Genomic DNA, 18,497 nt, shown 5'->3' on the forward strand with positions numbered 1-18,497 from the left:
AGGAAAAGAGAGAGAGAGAGAGAATCAAAGATGATCCTCGTGATTGTCGGCCTGCTGAATTGATGACTGAGGAAAATCTCTCTCTCTCTCTCTCTCTCTTGTTGAGGAGGAACTGTTCAATGGCAGACAGCTAAAGCTGAAAGAAATCTCAGCAAGGCTGGGGCTTTCTACAGCAACTGTCTTTTGCATCATTCATGAGAAGCTTCACATGATGAAAGTCAGCGCAAAGTGCACCAACTCCTGTTCCTGCAAGGTTTTAGAGCTTTGCCAAGGGAATCCAACAGAAGTGCTGGAACTCATTGTCACTGGGGATGAAACTATGGTCCTATTATTATGATCCTCTTTCCAAAAGGGAATCCATGGAGTGGTGCAGACCAGGCAAAATACCCCCGAGAAAAGCCAAGGTAACTCAGTCAACCAAGAAGATCATGGCAAGTCTTTTGGATTGCCTGGGAATTCTCTTGATTGACTTCAAGGAAAGGAACATGACCCTGAATGTAGAACATCATGCTTCTTCATGACAATGCACCAGTCCATATGGCTATGATTGTAAAGGCTGCAGTGAAGGACTGTGGTTTCCAGGAGATTGATCACCCACTTACAGCCCAGATCCAGCACCCAGTGACTGCTACCTCTTCTCAAAACTGAAGAAAGACCTTCAAGGAAGAAAATTTACAGATGACAATGTGGTGAAAGATGCAGAAAAAAGTACAGACTATTTTTTCAAGGGGATAGAAATGCTAATTCACAGATGTGAAAAGTGACACAGTTGTTTTCTTTCTATCACCTCTAGAAGTTAGTCAGGCTGGAAACTTATGGAACAACCCTTGTATATCTACCTTTAATTATTTAGATTTTTCCTCCCATACTTCTTTGCTGTTAGTGGATCTTGATGGAGAAGAGGTATACTGGATCCTTCCAATATTGGATTCAGGATTCCTTCTGGCTCTGATGCCTTTCTTGAGCTCATTTCAAAGTAATTAGGTTTTTTGTTGTGGGGTATCTGTGTAAAATACCCCAAACTTTCTAATAGCTTCTTTGGCTACAGTTCAATCATCATTCTACCATGGCTTCAGAAAATGTGGTAACCAAATAGATGTTTTAGGAACTGCAGTTGTGATTGTTGCTATAATGCTCTGTAACACACATCACTGGTAGGAGATGAACCAACCATTGCAGAAATAAATTCTGCTAAAGAGGAAAAGGTAGATCAGTCAGCTTGTTCAATTTTCCACTGTAATATGGATGATGTAGTGAATGGCTGCCCATGCAGAAAAGTGCACATCATGAGAACATGATCGCTCCCAAACAGGTTGTCATCAGTTTTCTACTTAAAAAGCAGGAAAAGGTGAGCAGATAAGTCAATGGCAGTGAATGTTTGGGTAGGCATATGGAAGGTGTCGCTTCCTGTGTTTAAGAGGGAAAGATGGTAGTTGTTATCAAGCATAGGCTCAACAACTGTTCCTTTGAAGTTAAATTTTTTCACATTGTTATACTCTAAATAAAGATGCCAAGAAATGATATTCTTGGTTTAATCCTTTATCCAAGTGTAAGCAAACAAAGTTTGTGTGTGAAATAACTTCATGACTGGGCTACTTGTATGTGCATCAATTGCCTTGGTATTCCATAATGCAAATCGCATCTCCTTTTGGACATGTATAATACTATGCATTATGGAAAGAGACATTACCCAGACTGACTTCAACTTTAACTTCAAGGTCTCATCAATGGGAGTTAGAATAGGTACCAAAGCTGAAGTAATGCAGAAGTCATATTTTCCATATATAAGTAGTAAAAAGGTGTTTCACCTTATAATAAATTACTCTGGTTCAGAGATAGATGTTGAAAGTTTTTTCACTTGGTTATACTATTAATAAAGATGCCAAGAAATATTGCATTATGGGATAATAAGGCAACTGATGTGAAGTCATTAGCCTTTATATACAAGTAGCCAAGTTGTTAAAATACTTCACATGCAAACTTGGTTTGCTTACACTTGGATAAAAGATTAAGCCATGAATATAATTTCTTGGCATCTTTATTTATTCTTCCTGTTTGTTCAGGTACTACCCCATAGAGCCCATGTCCATTTAAATTCCCCATTAAAAGTAAACGGATAGTAACTACAATATGACATCATCAAATGGATCTTGAGAAATATTTGTGGTAGGAGGAAGGTAGATGCAGTATACCATTATTATATTTCTGATTGTGTTCTTATAGTAACTGCATCTATGTTGATGTTAACTTAGGCTAATTTAGCAGTTGGGCTGGTCCATCCCCTGTCCTTTCGAATGATGGTAACGTCACGGACAGCTGGATCATCACTTGGCTTCAGGTATGTTTCCTGCAGGCAGAGCATATTGGTTTATAGTTCTGCAAGAGAGTCTTGATATTGTCTATGTTTTGTCAGAATTCATGATAATTCCATTATAGAATGTTTACATTATTTCTCTTTGGTGGTATTGTCTGGCTTCCTATGATGAGCAGTTTTGTTTTCATTATTTTCGGATATTTTCGTTTTTGAGAGTTCTATAATTTCTTCTTCTGGAATGATATCCAAGATTCTCTTAGCAAATGTTTGGAACACATTACATTGGTTTGAAATGTTGCCCAGAGCCTGGATACAATGCTATGTGAGATATTGCCAAACTCTGGCAATATCAGGAATTCTGCAGCCTTTTAAAGCTTTCCAATAATGCTTCTCCACATGAAATCATCTAGATGATTTTTGAGACATTACAAGACATCCCAGTTTGCAACTTTATTCCTTCACAAAAAGAGCTTACTTCAAACACAATTTGCTTAGTGCAGCCTTTTGCCATTTATCTTGTTGAGCACTACTATGTGACCGCTTTGCACACAATTCAAAAATTTGAATGTGTATCCTTTTTCTACTCAAAATTGTCAGTTATGCAAACTGCCACAAGTTGATTCATCACAATTTGCAGTTGTAATCTCCAGAAATAGTGTCTGTTCTTAGGTTTAGGACACCAGTATATTTTCAATGGTTCATCTGTAGAAACAATATTTGCTACTTGTGTTCTCCATTTCTTTATGTCTTTTTTAAATTTTGCATTACAAATGAGTAATAAAAGAAATTAAAACAGCAAAATTTTATAATGAATTTCTCTCAAAATACAGGTACCTTAATTTGTTAATAAAGATGTGAGTACACAATTTACTGTAATTAAACAGCCTTTTCAAAAAAATAAAACGAATAAGCTAAGGTAGTTTTTAGTGAAAATGTTAAACCCAATTAATTAACCATATAAATTATATCTGAAAGTATCAGAAAATATTATAGTATCATAACAAAAGGTTCATTTTGCCTTAAAAAAAAATAAAAAACATAGGAACTTAGTTTGCTAGGGCCTGTTCTAAAACCTACCATTTCATCTGTATTCTACAGTGTTCTCTATTCCTGGGTTATTAAATACAGTATAATTAATGCCCTTTTTGGAATCCCTCATTCTGTACAAACCAGAAGATGGCAAACACAGTAGAGGAAGATCATGCAAACAATTTTGGCAATACATATGTGAGACCATCAGTAGGCTGAATTGCAAAACTCCATCTGACATCTACCAGTTAGCTCAAGATAGAGAGACTTGGAAGAACATAATTTGCAATATTTAATTTTTAATATAAATCTCTTTTCCCTTTTCGTATTGTATGATATTGTGAATAAACTATGTATAATTAAATTATACCTATTCTAATTATGATGGAATTACAACTTGATAAGTAATAACTGACTTGTATACAAATCTCATTTATATACCTTGGCATCACAGCAATATTTTCCAAATTTTCCTTGCTTTCTAGGCTTAAACTTGAACATGAAGCTTCATCATCATCAGTACCAACAGTAGGAGGACTAGGGCCTAAGAATCAAAAGATAATGTCAGTTATACATTAAATGGCAGCTTACATTTAAAATTAATAAATTAAACATAGGAACTGTCTGTCAGAATCTAAAAGGAAGTTATATGATATTTTAAAGAGATCATACAAGCCAGGGTAAAAAAGTAAACCATAAATATTACTCACATGCATCAGGTTTAAAAATTCGTTCTGGAACTAGCATACTTTTTGGTGGCATTTTTGTGTTAAAAGCTGTAAGAATATTGTCAACAAATCCTTTGCAGTCATCATGGTCAACCCACACTCTCTCTCCAAGAGAATCTTCTACATACACCTGAAATGAACAAACCAATCCTATAATTTTAAATCAAATTAGTTATGAAAAATACAACCCTAACAACATTCTGAGATCAGAGATTCAAAAAATTAGCGTACACAAGGCTCCAGAAATACGCCTTAAATCAATAAGCCACAAAAAATTTCACTTGCACAACGTATTGTTCTACTTTACATAAATATTGCTATAGGTGATATTTTTGTATGTTTTGCCATCATAACTAAATGTTATGATGACAAAACAAGGTAATACATTAATTCTCACTACACTTACATGTGATTGTACAGAAATGTTCTTTCCGTTATTGTGAGTTTACAATGTATGCCACAACACAACTCATCACAAGTCAGTTTGTGATTTCTTTTATTTATTGTTCATAATGAAAGATGAATTTATATAAATTATTCATAAACAATAATTTAATAGAAAAAACAAATAACAAATCTCACAAAAACAAGAAAGTAGGTAGCACTTGCCGTGGAGCCAGACTCACTTTGCAAATATATTCAGTTGCATGAATCAGTACTGAACTTGTCTTTGCAAGATAACTGTGTTTTTTAAATAAATTTATTTAAAAGCCTTTTCGTTGTGCAAAATGTATAGGTATTTAACTATATCTAAACTAATTCATGTTCTGAGCTGTGAAAGTAGGCTTAGGACAATACTATATTACATTTGCATACCTACTTACTATGGTATTTAATCAAATTGTTATGGGTGTTATAATTATCAGTTTTTTTTGCTAATAAAATTATGCTATGAGAAAAGCACATTTAAAAATTTTTTTTTTTAAATAATAGATTGCCTATTACATATCTGTGCACTGTATATATGTTGTAAGGTTAATACTGATCTAAATGAATGCACTGATTTGACGTGAAAACTATGATGCTGGTGCATGCACGGAGTGAGAAGAACACTGTATAATACTACTGTGCAAAAAATGGGGGAGGGGACTTGATAGCTGATATTTACAAAGTCTTTAATATAGAAAGAAAAATGTTTAAAGGTTATCAGTTGTGTTACAGCAATGACAACAGGACAGCTGTTCGGGGAAGAAGATATGACAGGCTGAGTTTTTAATGACTGTTTTTTGTAATCTTTCATACATTCATATAGAATGAGACATAAAGTTCTAAACCTTAAAGAGATAAAAGGATGAAAGAAAGTGAAGATGACTGGCTTACAATTATGACTTTTAGTTGCATTCAAAATATATAGTACCACTCAAATTCATTCACTATCTGTAGCCTCATCATCTTCTCAGGCATGCATTATGCACAACTACTCATCTCAAAGCCCAAAAAGTTATTTTTAAACACTGTTTGAAAGATACTTGCACCCACACTGGTGAAAGCTACATATATGTAGACACAAGGATAGATTAATTAGAACAAAATTTTAATTATCAAATAATTTGACATGAGACTAACAGATCATTGTTAGTAGCAGACTAGCATGATGTCAGAGCAGAATTTTAACTGATTTTTTAAAAATATAATATGAGCCATGTGATGGCATAATGAACAACAAGATCTGGGTGAGATGTGGTAAACTGATATATATATATTACCAAAGAGCTCTAGATAAAAACTTTTAATAATTTTGCTGAAATAAGATGTTTTAAAATGCATATTAGATGAAGAAAATAATACATTTTGAATGCATTCAGACATATCCAGAATAAGATATAAGATATTAATAACTACTTTAATCTCAAAAAATGTTTCATCCTAATTAGCACCCCTGTACAGCCAGCCAAATTTACTCACTTTTTTTTTTTTAACAGTATGCAATGGTACGGCATACCAGCACCTATATTAAACAGTGGTATTTGAAATATGGATGCGATACATTTTAGAAATTTGTAATATTCAGTAATTTTTTTTACACAGTTATGTGGTAACTGTGTAAAAAAGGTAAAATAAGCTTAGTTATTTAATTTAAAAATGACTCCATATAGTGAAACACATTTTTACTAGACAGTTATGATACAGTATTTGCTATTAGTATTTTTAGAATTTTAAATTGCCTTCCTGTTTACATATTAACACATTTTCTCCAGGCTGTCTCTCTCGAGTTGCAACAGTATTGTATTTTAGTGCTACAACAAAACTTTTACTTTGTTTAGTTTGTGACTATGCAGTATAATGTTCATTTCAGTTGTTTCTAATTACACTATTTTTCACTAAATACAGTATACAGACAGTATACATTAACTGTCTGTGTGCTGTTCTTAGTGCTACAATAAAAACTGATTTTGTTTTGCTTGCATCTGTGCAGCATGGTGTTTATACGAATAAATGTGTTTCACTATATGGAGTCATTTTCAGTCTAGTACTAAACTATTAATATATATATAGAATATGCACTGGACATATTCTGGTGTCCTGTCAGAAGATCAAGTACAACGTGAGTCAATTTGTCTCTTTCCCTCACGAATGTGTTGAGTAAATCATTTTACTAAGTTTTTCTGACTTTTGCAGATATTCTGTTCATGTAAGAATACAAAAATGTCTTGAACCATAAAGAAAAAATTATAAGAATTACTAGTTTCTTTTCCCCTTAAGAAATTAGAAACAAGTGAGAAAATGAGTGAAGAGTTAACTACAGAAACTGTGTCAGACTGTTTTTGTTTACAATGGTATCAGCATCTAACAGCAAGAAATGACTGACATAAATTGCCAAGTTACTGGACTGCTTAAAAAAACTTCAGTGCAAAGTTATCAGGCAAAATGATCAAAATAAGAGACTTGGATGCAGGACTGTTGTTAGGGTATATCCTATCCTATCAGTGGCTTTTACAAGCACTTAAGCACCCACAGCCTTCCAAGTATCCTTGGATTTCCTAACTGTAATACAAGAATAAGGTGGTTACCCCTAATGCCTCTAAGTATTCTTGTTTGTAAATTGCATGTGTTCTACTGACCAGTTTGCCTCTTCTGAGGGACAAAAAAAACCTCAGTTTCCAGGAGGAAAAAACCTTCTATCTCCGTATGAAACCGGCTAACTCACCTTTAATCAAAAGAGATCAGATAAAGGTTCCTCACATCACTGATGGGAATTGAACCAGGGTCTTTCTGACCAAACGGCTGTCTATGCTGAATGAGCTACAGAGGCTCTTGTTAGGGTATATGCCAGCCCTAAATTAAAAAAATATGTAATTTTTTTCCTTAAAAAAGTATTTTTTAATGGATGAGATACAATTTTGACAGATTTTGTCACCCTCCAAGCTTACTCTTAGGCACTGCCTTAGTTAATAGATTACGACAGTCCTCTTTGGATGTGCATTATGTAAATGAATGAAAAAAAAGATTTCTAAGGAATGAGCAAGCAACAAAGTTGCCTATTTTGGCAAAAACTTTTCAGCAACAGCCACTGTCTTTAAGAAAGAAAACATTATTACATTATGAAGTCTATGAGTTACTATCTGGTTATTTATTAAATAAATAACCAGTTTATCTTTAAATCTCAAATTTTTCCTATTTTTTTACAAATTTATCAACATCTGCACAGAAAATGATCATAGCAGCATACAACTTAAAAATAGTAAAATATGAAATAAATGAATATAAGATATCCATTTACTTATTGTACTATTTAGTGACTGAAGAGAGCTTTGTGAGTGAATATATTATACATCTCTGGCAATGATGCAATCTGATGTAATTTAGTGCAAGCTCTATCACATATAGCTCAGCTAAAAAGCTGGTACTCTAGCGGGATTTGTGCAGATATAATATGATAAAATTTTCCTCCAAATTAGTCTGTTTGTCAGCACTCCAATATTGTCATGTCTAACATTTCAATCTTCTATGGCACTTCTGACTGAATCAATCCACCTAGAGCATGGTTTTCCACTGGGTATTTTTCCTGATATCTTGGCATCAAATGCCTATTTTGCTAATCTTTTCTTTCCCATTCTATTTAAATGACACACCACATTAGACTGGCCCTGCTCACACATTGTTGAATGCAAACAATGTCAAGCTCCATAATGTCTTCATTTTTAACATAATTCTGCCACTGATGCCATCTAGTCAGGATCTTAATCTTTCTAAGAACTCTCATATCTGTGGTCTCTAATTTTCATGCCAAATTTGTTACAGTTTTTATTCAATTTATTTAGAGAATCCTAGGACTTGTGGCTTAGCTGACCAAATTGTACTCTCTACTAGCTTAAACCACAAATAAGAACAGAAGATCCCACTAGGTCCTCAAATTTTGAACTGTCCATGTAGATAGACACAAATCAGAATATTCAATTCTACAAGCTTCAAAGAGCTGCTGGTAAACAACAGAGGGGGATAAAAAATTTCATTAGCTTGCTGGAAGAGAAGTTACATGCAGGTATGCATGACTGCCACGGAGGAACAGTATTTAGTGATGTATGGGCTATGTTGTCTAGCACAATCTTCAGAGGCTTGTAGGAGTTTGATTTGCAAATCAAAGGGTTTTATAGGTTTTATAGCCTGTCGAGTGTTGTGCAGATTCTCCCATTGTGGACAGTAAATAGTTGGCCAGACGGGGTGGTCTGGAAGGGATTTTATTTTCATTGAATATAACAGAGACAGCTATTGATGTTGAAGCAAGAAAGGGTGGTTCATTTGATTCAATGTACAGGCTAGGAATAGGTAATGTGCAAAATGCTCCTGTTACAATTCTATGGCTTGATGATAAATAGGGTCTAGCCATTGAAGTACACTCTCCATGGCAGAAGCATGAACTTGGGACCCACAATGAAGTTTTGATCTTATCAATGCCCTGTATAAACAAAGCAAAGAACACATATCAGCACCCAAAAGGTGGAAGACAGGGTGCATAGAATGTTCACTGCTTTACAGCACTTGTCTCATAACTGACGTATATGAGGGAGGAAAGTGAGTTTACTGTCAAATGAGTCCCAAGAATGTGGCTTCTGATGCAACTGAGATTTCTGATTGTCTTAATCAGAGTTCTAAATCAAGATGGAAACGTCTGTGACAAAAGTGCACACAAACTGTCTTCTGCTGTGAAAATCTGAACCCATTTGCAAGTGCTTATTTTGAGAGATGATCAAGGGCTTTTCTGCAGCTGTCTTCGTACGAGCTCCTATTACACGAATGACAGAAGATGAAGTCATCCCATAGAGGTCATTACTTACCATTGGAGAAGGTTTTTCTGTTATCAAGTTGATGTTGATTGCAAAAAAAGTCATGAAACTTAAAGCTGAACTTCAAGGGACTCGCTCCCCCTCTTGGTTATATAGTTGGGAGAGAGCAGTTCCCACTTGGACTTGGAAGATTTGGTTAGATAAGAAGTTCTCGATAAAAAGATAGAGATTCCCTCTAAGACCAAAATTATGCAGGTCTATCAGTATTCTAAATATCCAAACAGCACCATATGCTTATTCTATAACAAAGAAAACAGATGTGAGATGGCATTTCAGGAAGGCACATTTCTAATGGATGCCTCCAGCCAGACAAGATGATCAGTAGTAAAATATTTTCAGAAACCAGATTGTGTTCTGGAAAAAAAAAGGTTGTTTCTTTCAAGAAACCATAAAAGATGAAAGTTAATCAATTTTTTCCAGAATCCTGCAGATGCAGCTGGTCAGAGCAGTTGGATGATAGTTATATGGGAATTTTGGATCCTTCCCTGGTTTAGGAAAGGCAATTGCATTAATTGCTTTTTGCCAAGTATCTGGAAATATGCTCTCACAGAAAATTCTGTTATAAGGATGCAACAATTGACCCATGGATCAATTCATAAACCATCTTATAATGGACATTATCGAGTTCAACAGCAGTTGGATGACATTTAAGCAAAACAGTTTTCATTTCTTCTTTAGTGAGCAATCTGTTGTACTCTTCTGTGTCATTCAAAAAAAACTAGATTTTTTTTTTTTTTGCTTTTCTTTTTTGGGCAAGAAGATGCTGCTAATGTTTTAGCAAAAATCTCCCTGAGCATGTCAGCAATTACCGTGAATCAGCAACTGTGCAGCCATTGTGCTCAAGGATAGAGAGCTGGTGAGTGGTGTATCTGCCCTTCATTTTCTGGATTTTGTCCCTGACTTCTTTAGTATTGCAAAGATAATAAGCCATAAGGCAATTTTACCGGCGAATTTGTTAATTAAGAGGGAGATGTTAAATCCCATTTTATTTTATAGCCGGGTACGAAACTCAGGTCGAAATCCATCGACATCCATAGAGTTTCAATGCCGAAAAAACTATCGGCGGAACCAAGTGTAAATGATCACTTGGATAGTACAACACCAGGGCAACTCCATGCAAAGGTGGGGCAAGCTCCCTCACTAACTTTAATATTCTTTCATAATGTAAAACCTAGCTCCTAAGAGATGTAATATATATATTGTTTTACATTATGAGAAGAGGTCACCACCCAGACCAGTTTCAACCTTTTTTGAGGTCTCATCAGTGAGTAGGTAGACCTGGAATATCAAGGTTTTAAGTGAACAGAAACTTATATTGGATCCAGGATTCCTTTTAACTTTGACAGCAGATGTGTTTTTTTGAGCTCAGGCATGTTTGTAAGTAATGAAGTTTGCTGTTGTGGAATATCTTCGAAAAATACTCCAGGCTATCTTCTGAGCTTCTTTGACTACTGTGCAACTGTTATTCAACCATGACTTAGGGAAAACATGAAAATCAACAAGATGTTATAAGCTGCCACAAATTGCAGTTGTGGCAGCTTATATATTACACTCTGTCAGATGATTCACTGCATTGCTGATGGTAGAAAAGCTGATATTGCAAATCAAATTCTGCTAATGATGAGAAGATGAGCCAGTCAGCTTGCTCAAATTTTCATTGTGATATCCTTGCTGGAGCACATGGTTGCCCATAAATAAATTCTCATCGATTTACCATTTGAAGAGTAAGAAAAGGAAGACGAACAGATAGTTAAGTCTATGACAATGAATGTTTGGGTAGGCATATGAAAGAAGGTGTTGCTTCTTGTGTTTAGGAAAGAAAGATTGTTGTTGTCAATCGTGTTGATTAACAACTCTTCCTCTGATGTTTGTTTGAGCACTACACCACAGTGTTGTGTCCATTTAAATCCCTGATTAAAAGTCAGCAGTAGTAATTGCAATATCACATCAAGGTCGTATTGAGAAATATATGCAGTAGGAGGAATGTAGATGCACCATACTGTTAGACTTCTGACAGAAAGTCAGATAGCAACTGCTTCTATTCATATCGAGTGATACTTGCTGGAAGGGAACATTGTTGTCCACAAGGATGGCGACTCCTCTATGAACAGGTCCATCCCTATCCTGTTTTAACAAATGATGGTAGAATTTTGTAATGCTGGATCATTTCTCAGATTTAGTTATGTTTCCTGCAAGCTGAAATATATTATTTTATACTTCTGCAAGAGGACCTTGATGTCATTGATGTTTCCAGAGAATCCATGACAATTCCAGTGTAGGAATGTTTTCATCGTTTCTTTTTGGTGGTATCATCTGGCTTCCTGTGTCAAGTAGTGTTGCTCTAATTAAACTTGGATTTTTTTTTTTCTTTTTTAGAGAACTGAGGATGGCTACTAACCAACATTTCAAATCTTTAGAGGTACCTATGGCATAATAAATTAATAACTTAACATGTATAAAACCAACAGTAATAACTTTAATGAATTAAAGGTACAAATATTTCGTACTGAAAATAACAGTACATCATCAGTGTAGAACAATCGGTGAATCACCAAGTAAGACCCATCGTGAATTGTACTGACTCTCCCACTTATCGAATTGCTAAATTTTTGTCATGTTCATTAACTGCCTCTTACTGGACATTCTAGATCATTGATCAAAAATTCAACACATTTTCTTGAAAAAATCAAAGTCTGACTTATTAGTTAGTTTTGATATTGTTTCCCTTTTTACCAATATTCCATTAGCTGACACTGTCAACTTACTATATGATGATTACCCTCTGGATATTGCAAAGATTTTTGAATTTGTCATACATTCAGGATATTTCAGCAGGAGAAACAAGCTCTACAAACAAGTTGAAGGTACTGCCATGCCTCTGTCTCCACCTTTGGCAAACAATTTTTTGAAACATCTGGAAGACACCTTGTTTTCATCCATTCATTCCCAACACTCTCTTTGGTTTCGTTATGTCGACGATGCTATTTGGCCACATGCTGAAGAGGAACTTACCACATTTTTACAACAGATAAATAGCCTTCACCCACGCATTCAGTTCACCATGGAAAAAGAAAATTCTGGTAGTTTACCATTCTTGGACATCCTGCTTACACGCACATCCTCTGGTACTTTGTCTACAAGTGTCTAACGAAAAACTACCTTTACTGGCAGATACATTCATCAAAAGTCTACTCATCACATCTCTCAAAAAATCGGTATTATCAAATCTTTAATTAATAGAGCCCATAAAGTGCTCCTCTCCTTTAAGCTTACAACAAGAACTTTTCACTATAAAAAAGTTAATAGAATCTAATGGTTACAACCCTAATCAAATCCAGTATATAACTGACTCATATGTCCCAACACCTCAGGATTCTTCGACAGACCACAAAATTCCAATCCTTTACATTTCAGGCATCTCAGAACCTATTGGCAGAATTTTGAAGACGTGTCATCTTATCCTTGCACCACTCAATTAATGCTGGGGTCCCACAAGGTTCTGTCCTCTCACCAACCCTGTTCCTGCTATACATCAATGACCTACTGCAATTGACCTCCAACCTAATACACAGTTTTGCAGATGACAGCACACTACACTCCTCACCTCATCCTACAGAACATCAACCACCACCACCACCACCACCCTCAACTCCGATCTCCAAGCGATCCTACAATGGGGTTTGAATAACCTCATAAATTTCAATACCAACAAAACCCAGTTCTGTACTATTTTCCATAAAAAAGAACAACTTTTTCTCAGTATCCTTTTCGACGATATCCAAATTTCCAGACAGCCTGAGATCTCACTCCTTGGAATCACCCTCACATCAAACCTCTCCTGGCACAAACATATCTCAAACAATGCATCATCAGCCTCAAAAAAAACTAGGATTTCTCTTCTGCTCAAGACGTTACTTCACCCCTGAACAGCAACTAACATTATACAAGTCACAAATCTGCCCAACTATTGAATACTGCTCCCACATATGGGGTGGGGCCCCTAAAAGCTCTCTCAAAATGCTCGACTCAATACAGAGGAGGGCAATTAGACTTATCAATGATCCATCCCTTACCAACTATCTCCCCCCACTTTCACACAGACGTTTGGTCTCCGCAGTAAGTGTATTCTACAAATATTTCCATGGGAAATGCTCATCAGAAATAACATCAATAATTCCCCCGCTCAGCACTAAGCTCATTGGAACACGTGCAACTGCTGCACAACATCCCTTCACAGTACACCTAGAAACAAACAGAACAAATTTCTTTTCCTCTTCCTTCATTCCTGCAACTGCTGCACTGTGGAACAGTCTCCCACCTGCTGTGTTTTCCCACGAATACAATTTGAAGTCATTCAAATCAAATGTAAACAAATTCCTCCTTTCCCAACCCACCACTCATACACAGTACTAATGTACTATAGGTTGACCAATACAAAAGACAAACTGGCACCTCTACCATTGGCTGATGTTTACCAGATACTATGTGAATGTAACTTATCATACTTTGGACAAACAGGCCGTTCTGTGGAAAAAAGAAGAAGGCACATCAGTATTATATTGAATACATGAAACCTCATAAGTCTGGTCTAGCACAACATAGCATTGATACTAATCATAATATCCAGTGGGATAAAGCTTGTCTGCTCCACAGATGCAGGTTTATATATGAATGCCTTTTTAAAGAAAGTTGCGAAACCCTTTTGCATTGACCGAATTTGAATCGAAATGACTGTCTCTCTCTCCCAAAAGTTTGGGAGATTCTTATCTTATGCAACCATAAATGAAATAATTATCTTTAAAGAATTATTTAATATTATTTTAATTAATCTTCAGGCACACAGCAACAATTTAATTGGTGATCCACCAACTGTTCTGCACTTTGTATTCCATTCCTTTAACTGTTTGTTCTACACTGATGATGTACTGTTACTTTCAGTGCGAAATATTTGTACCTTTAATTCATTAAAGTTATTACTGTTGGTTTTATAAGTGTTAAGTTATTAACCACATTTCCTCTTCATCAGGAAAAATATCCAAAACATTGCCATATTGCACTCCTTCTATGGCACTAGGTACATGCATTATTTTATCTTCTTCAGGGGAAAGAGGTATGTATCTATGCCACCTAAAGATGGTCCATCTATTAAAAGATTTCAAGGAATGTCTTTGACCCTATGCAGTGCACTGGCAAGTCTTCTGGAGTGATTCCATAAGGATTGGCCACCTTCATTCACACAGAGAAGATGGGATCAGCATATGGGTTTGGTATCTATCAACAGTTTTCTGAAAGATGCCTTCTCAACATACAAGGGTTTAACAGATGTTGCTATCACTTCTGTGGCATACTGTCTCTTTGTCTTCTGATAAGTGATGCACTGCATTGTTTTTATTTTTTGTATCTCCTCTTTCCTCAACTTTTGGCAGGCTCTAGAGTATGGCAGGTGGTCTCCCTCACAGAGTATTTTGGTGTTTTGCTCTTGCAGTCTTTATTCTCATGATCTTTACTACTACAGATGGCAAGCCACGACAGGCAGTTTGAGAATTACTGTATTTCAGGCATTTTAACCACCATAAGGGATTTGGGATATAGCACCTTACTGGATTGTTGAGATATCTTGCTTTGACAGATGGAGGTTTTTGTTTGTTGAAGGTAAGCATGATGTTTCTGCAGGAACCAAATGCTCATTTCTGTGTATCAGAATTCTTTGTATGGCTGTCACAGCATGAGTTTGGAGCGTATTTCTTTCTTGGAAATATCAAGGAGGTCTGACATCTTTCAATGAAAGATGTCATGAAAATTGAAAGATTTTCATGACATCCCACAAATTCTACACTGGATAAAATCATGCAAATTTAACTCACCCAACAAAGATGTCTTGGCCACCATTGTTTTACTATGCACTGGTGATATACTAACAACTGATCTACGTACTGTCCTTCAATGGGGGTAAGGACAATCTTGCCTCGACTCTCATAAAAGAGATCTCAATCTCACCGACCCTTACCCTCAGTAATACACAAATCATCACACAAGATCAAATCTCTTTGCTTGGACTAACATTTACCTCCAGTCTCTCCTACCATAAACATATCATATCAAAGCCTCCTCAGCATCCAAAAAACTAGGCATTCTCTTTCATTCAAGAGGCTATTTTACAATAAACTAACTTGTAACTATATACAAATCCTAAATCCACACACACTTGGAACACTACTCACACATTTTGGGTGGTGCACCTAAAAATCCCCTTTGATGCTGTCCAGATGGGAGCAATTAAGCTCATAGATGATCCCTCTCTTACAGTTTCGCTTCAACCTATATCTCACAGATGCAGTATTTCAGCACTGTGTCTAATCTACAATTACTTCCATGGTTACTGCTCTAATGAATTTGCAACTATCATTCCTCCATTTTGAGTTGCACCTGTTAATACAAGAGTAGCAACTGCTCAGCATCTCTTTACTGTGCAACTGCAAAACACACTGAACATGCTTTTCCTCTTTTATTCCATCCACCTCTGTCGTTTGGAACAGCGTTGTCCATGAAATATTTCCAAACAACCACAACCTCTTAAAAAGGTTTTCATATACACGCTATACACAACCAGGCAGGAATCACTGTTTACTTATGAGAAGGAGAAATAATTGAATATCATACTAAAAAGAGTAAGAAAGTTTTAAAAAGAACTAAAGTCAGAGCTTTTACAGGTAATCAGCAGACTCAACTATAAAAATATTATCCAAGGAAAAAATAAACCAATTTGAAAACAAGAATCAACCTTTGAAGTCTCATCAGCAAATTCTGAAAAAACACTGGTGGATTCAACTAGGATCCATTTGGTGAAGTTGTCTGCAAGGATAGAAAAATCAGTAGCCATATCAAAAGTTCCTAGCAAGTTAGCTTGCATTCTGGTAGAATACAAAGAAAAATGTAAGAAGGCTATGCTATGCATAAAATTAACTAAACAAGTTATGGAAATAATTTGGTAAGAATACAGAAAATAAAATATCAAGAATGTGGCAAAATGTTCTGGAGACTATTGAAAAAAAAAAAAAAAAAAAAAAGCTAAAAATGGAGAGGTGTACAGTAAAAGGAATCAGATGATAAAGGTGAGATGAAAACTTGAAACTAAATACATTCTGGATATCTGGGGCAATTACTTTGAAAGACTTCTAAATGAAACAACAATAGAACAGTGATAGAAATTATTCTAAAGGAATGTATTCTGCAGCACAAAAAATTTTACTGGCAAACAATGGCAGTAAAAGTCTTATGTAGAAAAGCAGCTGGAGTTGATATTCAACCAAAATCCTCAATTATAGATATAAAAGTTTTACATTAGCTACATAATTCAGAAGGCCAGGTGAGAGGGTTAAATTTCAGATGTTTGGAGTAGAGCTCTCATAATACCCATCTATTAAAAAAAAAAAAAAAAAAAAAAAAAGAGAAATATAGAGGACTTTCCCCTAAGTGTTCTTGGTAAGATTGATACAAGCATACTGCCAACCTGGTTGGCTGAGTGGATCAATATTTCCACTCTCCAACCAATAGGTGTGGGCTCAAATCCCACACTTAGCATGGTTGTGTGTAAAAGCCTGCTCTAGACAAGATACTACTATTCAGCTACTTAAGTTTAAATGGCTTGTCTTTTAAAAAACTGTGGAAGGAAAAATTTAAAAGAACAATCTGGGTTCAGGTGAAATAAAGGTTTTTGGAATCAGATTTTCACCTTTAAGATAACCTGCTGAGAAATCATGGCAACATAATAAAGTTCGGTATTTGAGTTTTATCATCATCATCAAATTCCTGTCATGTACCCTCAAGGGGTGTACAGGATATGACAGTACTACATGAAAAAATTACATCATTACTAACTTCCTATCTACAATTTTCCTCCAAATCAGTCTGTTACTTGTCAAGACTCCAACATTATCAGATCTTATATTTCTATCGTCTAAGGCACTTTGTACCGTATCAATCCACCTATATCTGGTTCCCTGGCGAAAACAACGGGGGCCTTGTTTAACCGGGCGACGCCCCAGCCGGCATGAAATTTTGTCATGTTGTACCATCATTTTTTATTTTTGTTTAACCAATAAGAATACAATTTGGTCGGCTAAATCCCAAATTGCCAGCCCATCCTCGTTCGTTCAGTATCAAAGTAGATACCCAACAGGGTGCACCACGAGAAGGTGAGGATTGGACATTAGGTCAGAAGCCCTGGTCGGTTCTCCGCATTCCTTTAAAGGCTATGTGGAGGTCTCCTCTCAGTTATACAGCTTTGACCCTTAATCTTGTAAATGAGACATATCTAGTAATATGTAGTCTATCTGATATTATAAGTTAGCAGTAAGAATAGGAGGAGGAACAGGAAGATGGTTTAATGTAAAACCAGGTGAGACAAGGGTGCACATTATCTCCACTGTTATTCATCATCTATATGGATCACATTATGAAGGCAAGTGGCATTAAATTGAATATAAAAAATGGAGATAATCAACTTGACTCTTTATGCAGATGATGTTATAATCCTCAAGAAATGCAGAAAAGTATGAAGGATTCAATGACTGAATAAATGCCATAATAAATTTGCAATGTAAATGAGCAACAAAAAACAGACTATGAAAATGGTACAAAGTGAAATGAATAAATTATATGGAATAAAACAGAAATTAGTCCAAAACTAAACTAGCACACAAGACAGTGTTCAAGCCAATTTTAACATATGGATCTGAGTAAGAAATAATCAACCGATCAAAGATTAAAGACCACAGATATGAGCATTCTTAGAAAGATGAGGAGAGTGAGCAGATGGTCAATGCCAAAATCATATTAAGAATTAGGATATTAAGAAGGAATTTGACAATGTTAGCATTCAGGAATGTGTTAGAAGAGGTAATCTCAAGTAATGTGGTCGCTTAAACAGAATGGAAGATTAGCAAAACCATTATTTGTTGTCAGAATGGCAGTCAAAAGACCCAAGTAGAAGACCAAGATCTAAGTAGATTTTATAGTAAGCAGTGCCTTAAAAGAAATATTGACATCCTGACAAATAACAGATTAATTTGGAGGGAAAACTGTTATAGAAAATTAGTAATGTAAACTTTTTTTGTGTAGTACTATCATATCCCATACACC

At 35.6% G+C, this 18,497-nt stretch overlaps 1 protein-coding gene across 4 annotated transcripts in view; it reads right to left on the reverse strand.

The window, feature by feature from the left end:
• The window catches only part of IntS1 (integrator complex subunit 1), a 664,867-nt gene that overhangs the window by 577,927 nt on the left and 68,443 nt on the right, over positions 1-18,497 (reverse strand). For all 4 annotated transcript variants that reach the window (XM_090410538.1, XM_090410537.1, XM_090410536.1 and 1 more), the window contains exons 7-8: positions 4,054-4,201; positions 3,785-3,887 (exon numbers count right to left, since the gene is read on the reverse strand). In XM_090410538.1, coding sequence (XP_090266664.1) covers positions 3,785-3,887; positions 4,054-4,201 — 251 coding nt within the window. The remainder of the gene's footprint in view (positions 1-3,784; positions 3,888-4,053; positions 4,202-18,497) is intronic.

The sequence above is a fragment of the Typopeltis vanoorti genome, chromosome 20, assembly GCF_054136105.1.
Source record: "Typopeltis vanoorti isolate ZY-2024b chromosome 20, IOZ_Tvanoo_1.0, whole genome shotgun sequence".
Lineage (NCBI taxonomy): Eukaryota > Metazoa > Arthropoda > Arachnida > Uropygi > Thelyphonidae > Typopeltis > Typopeltis vanoorti.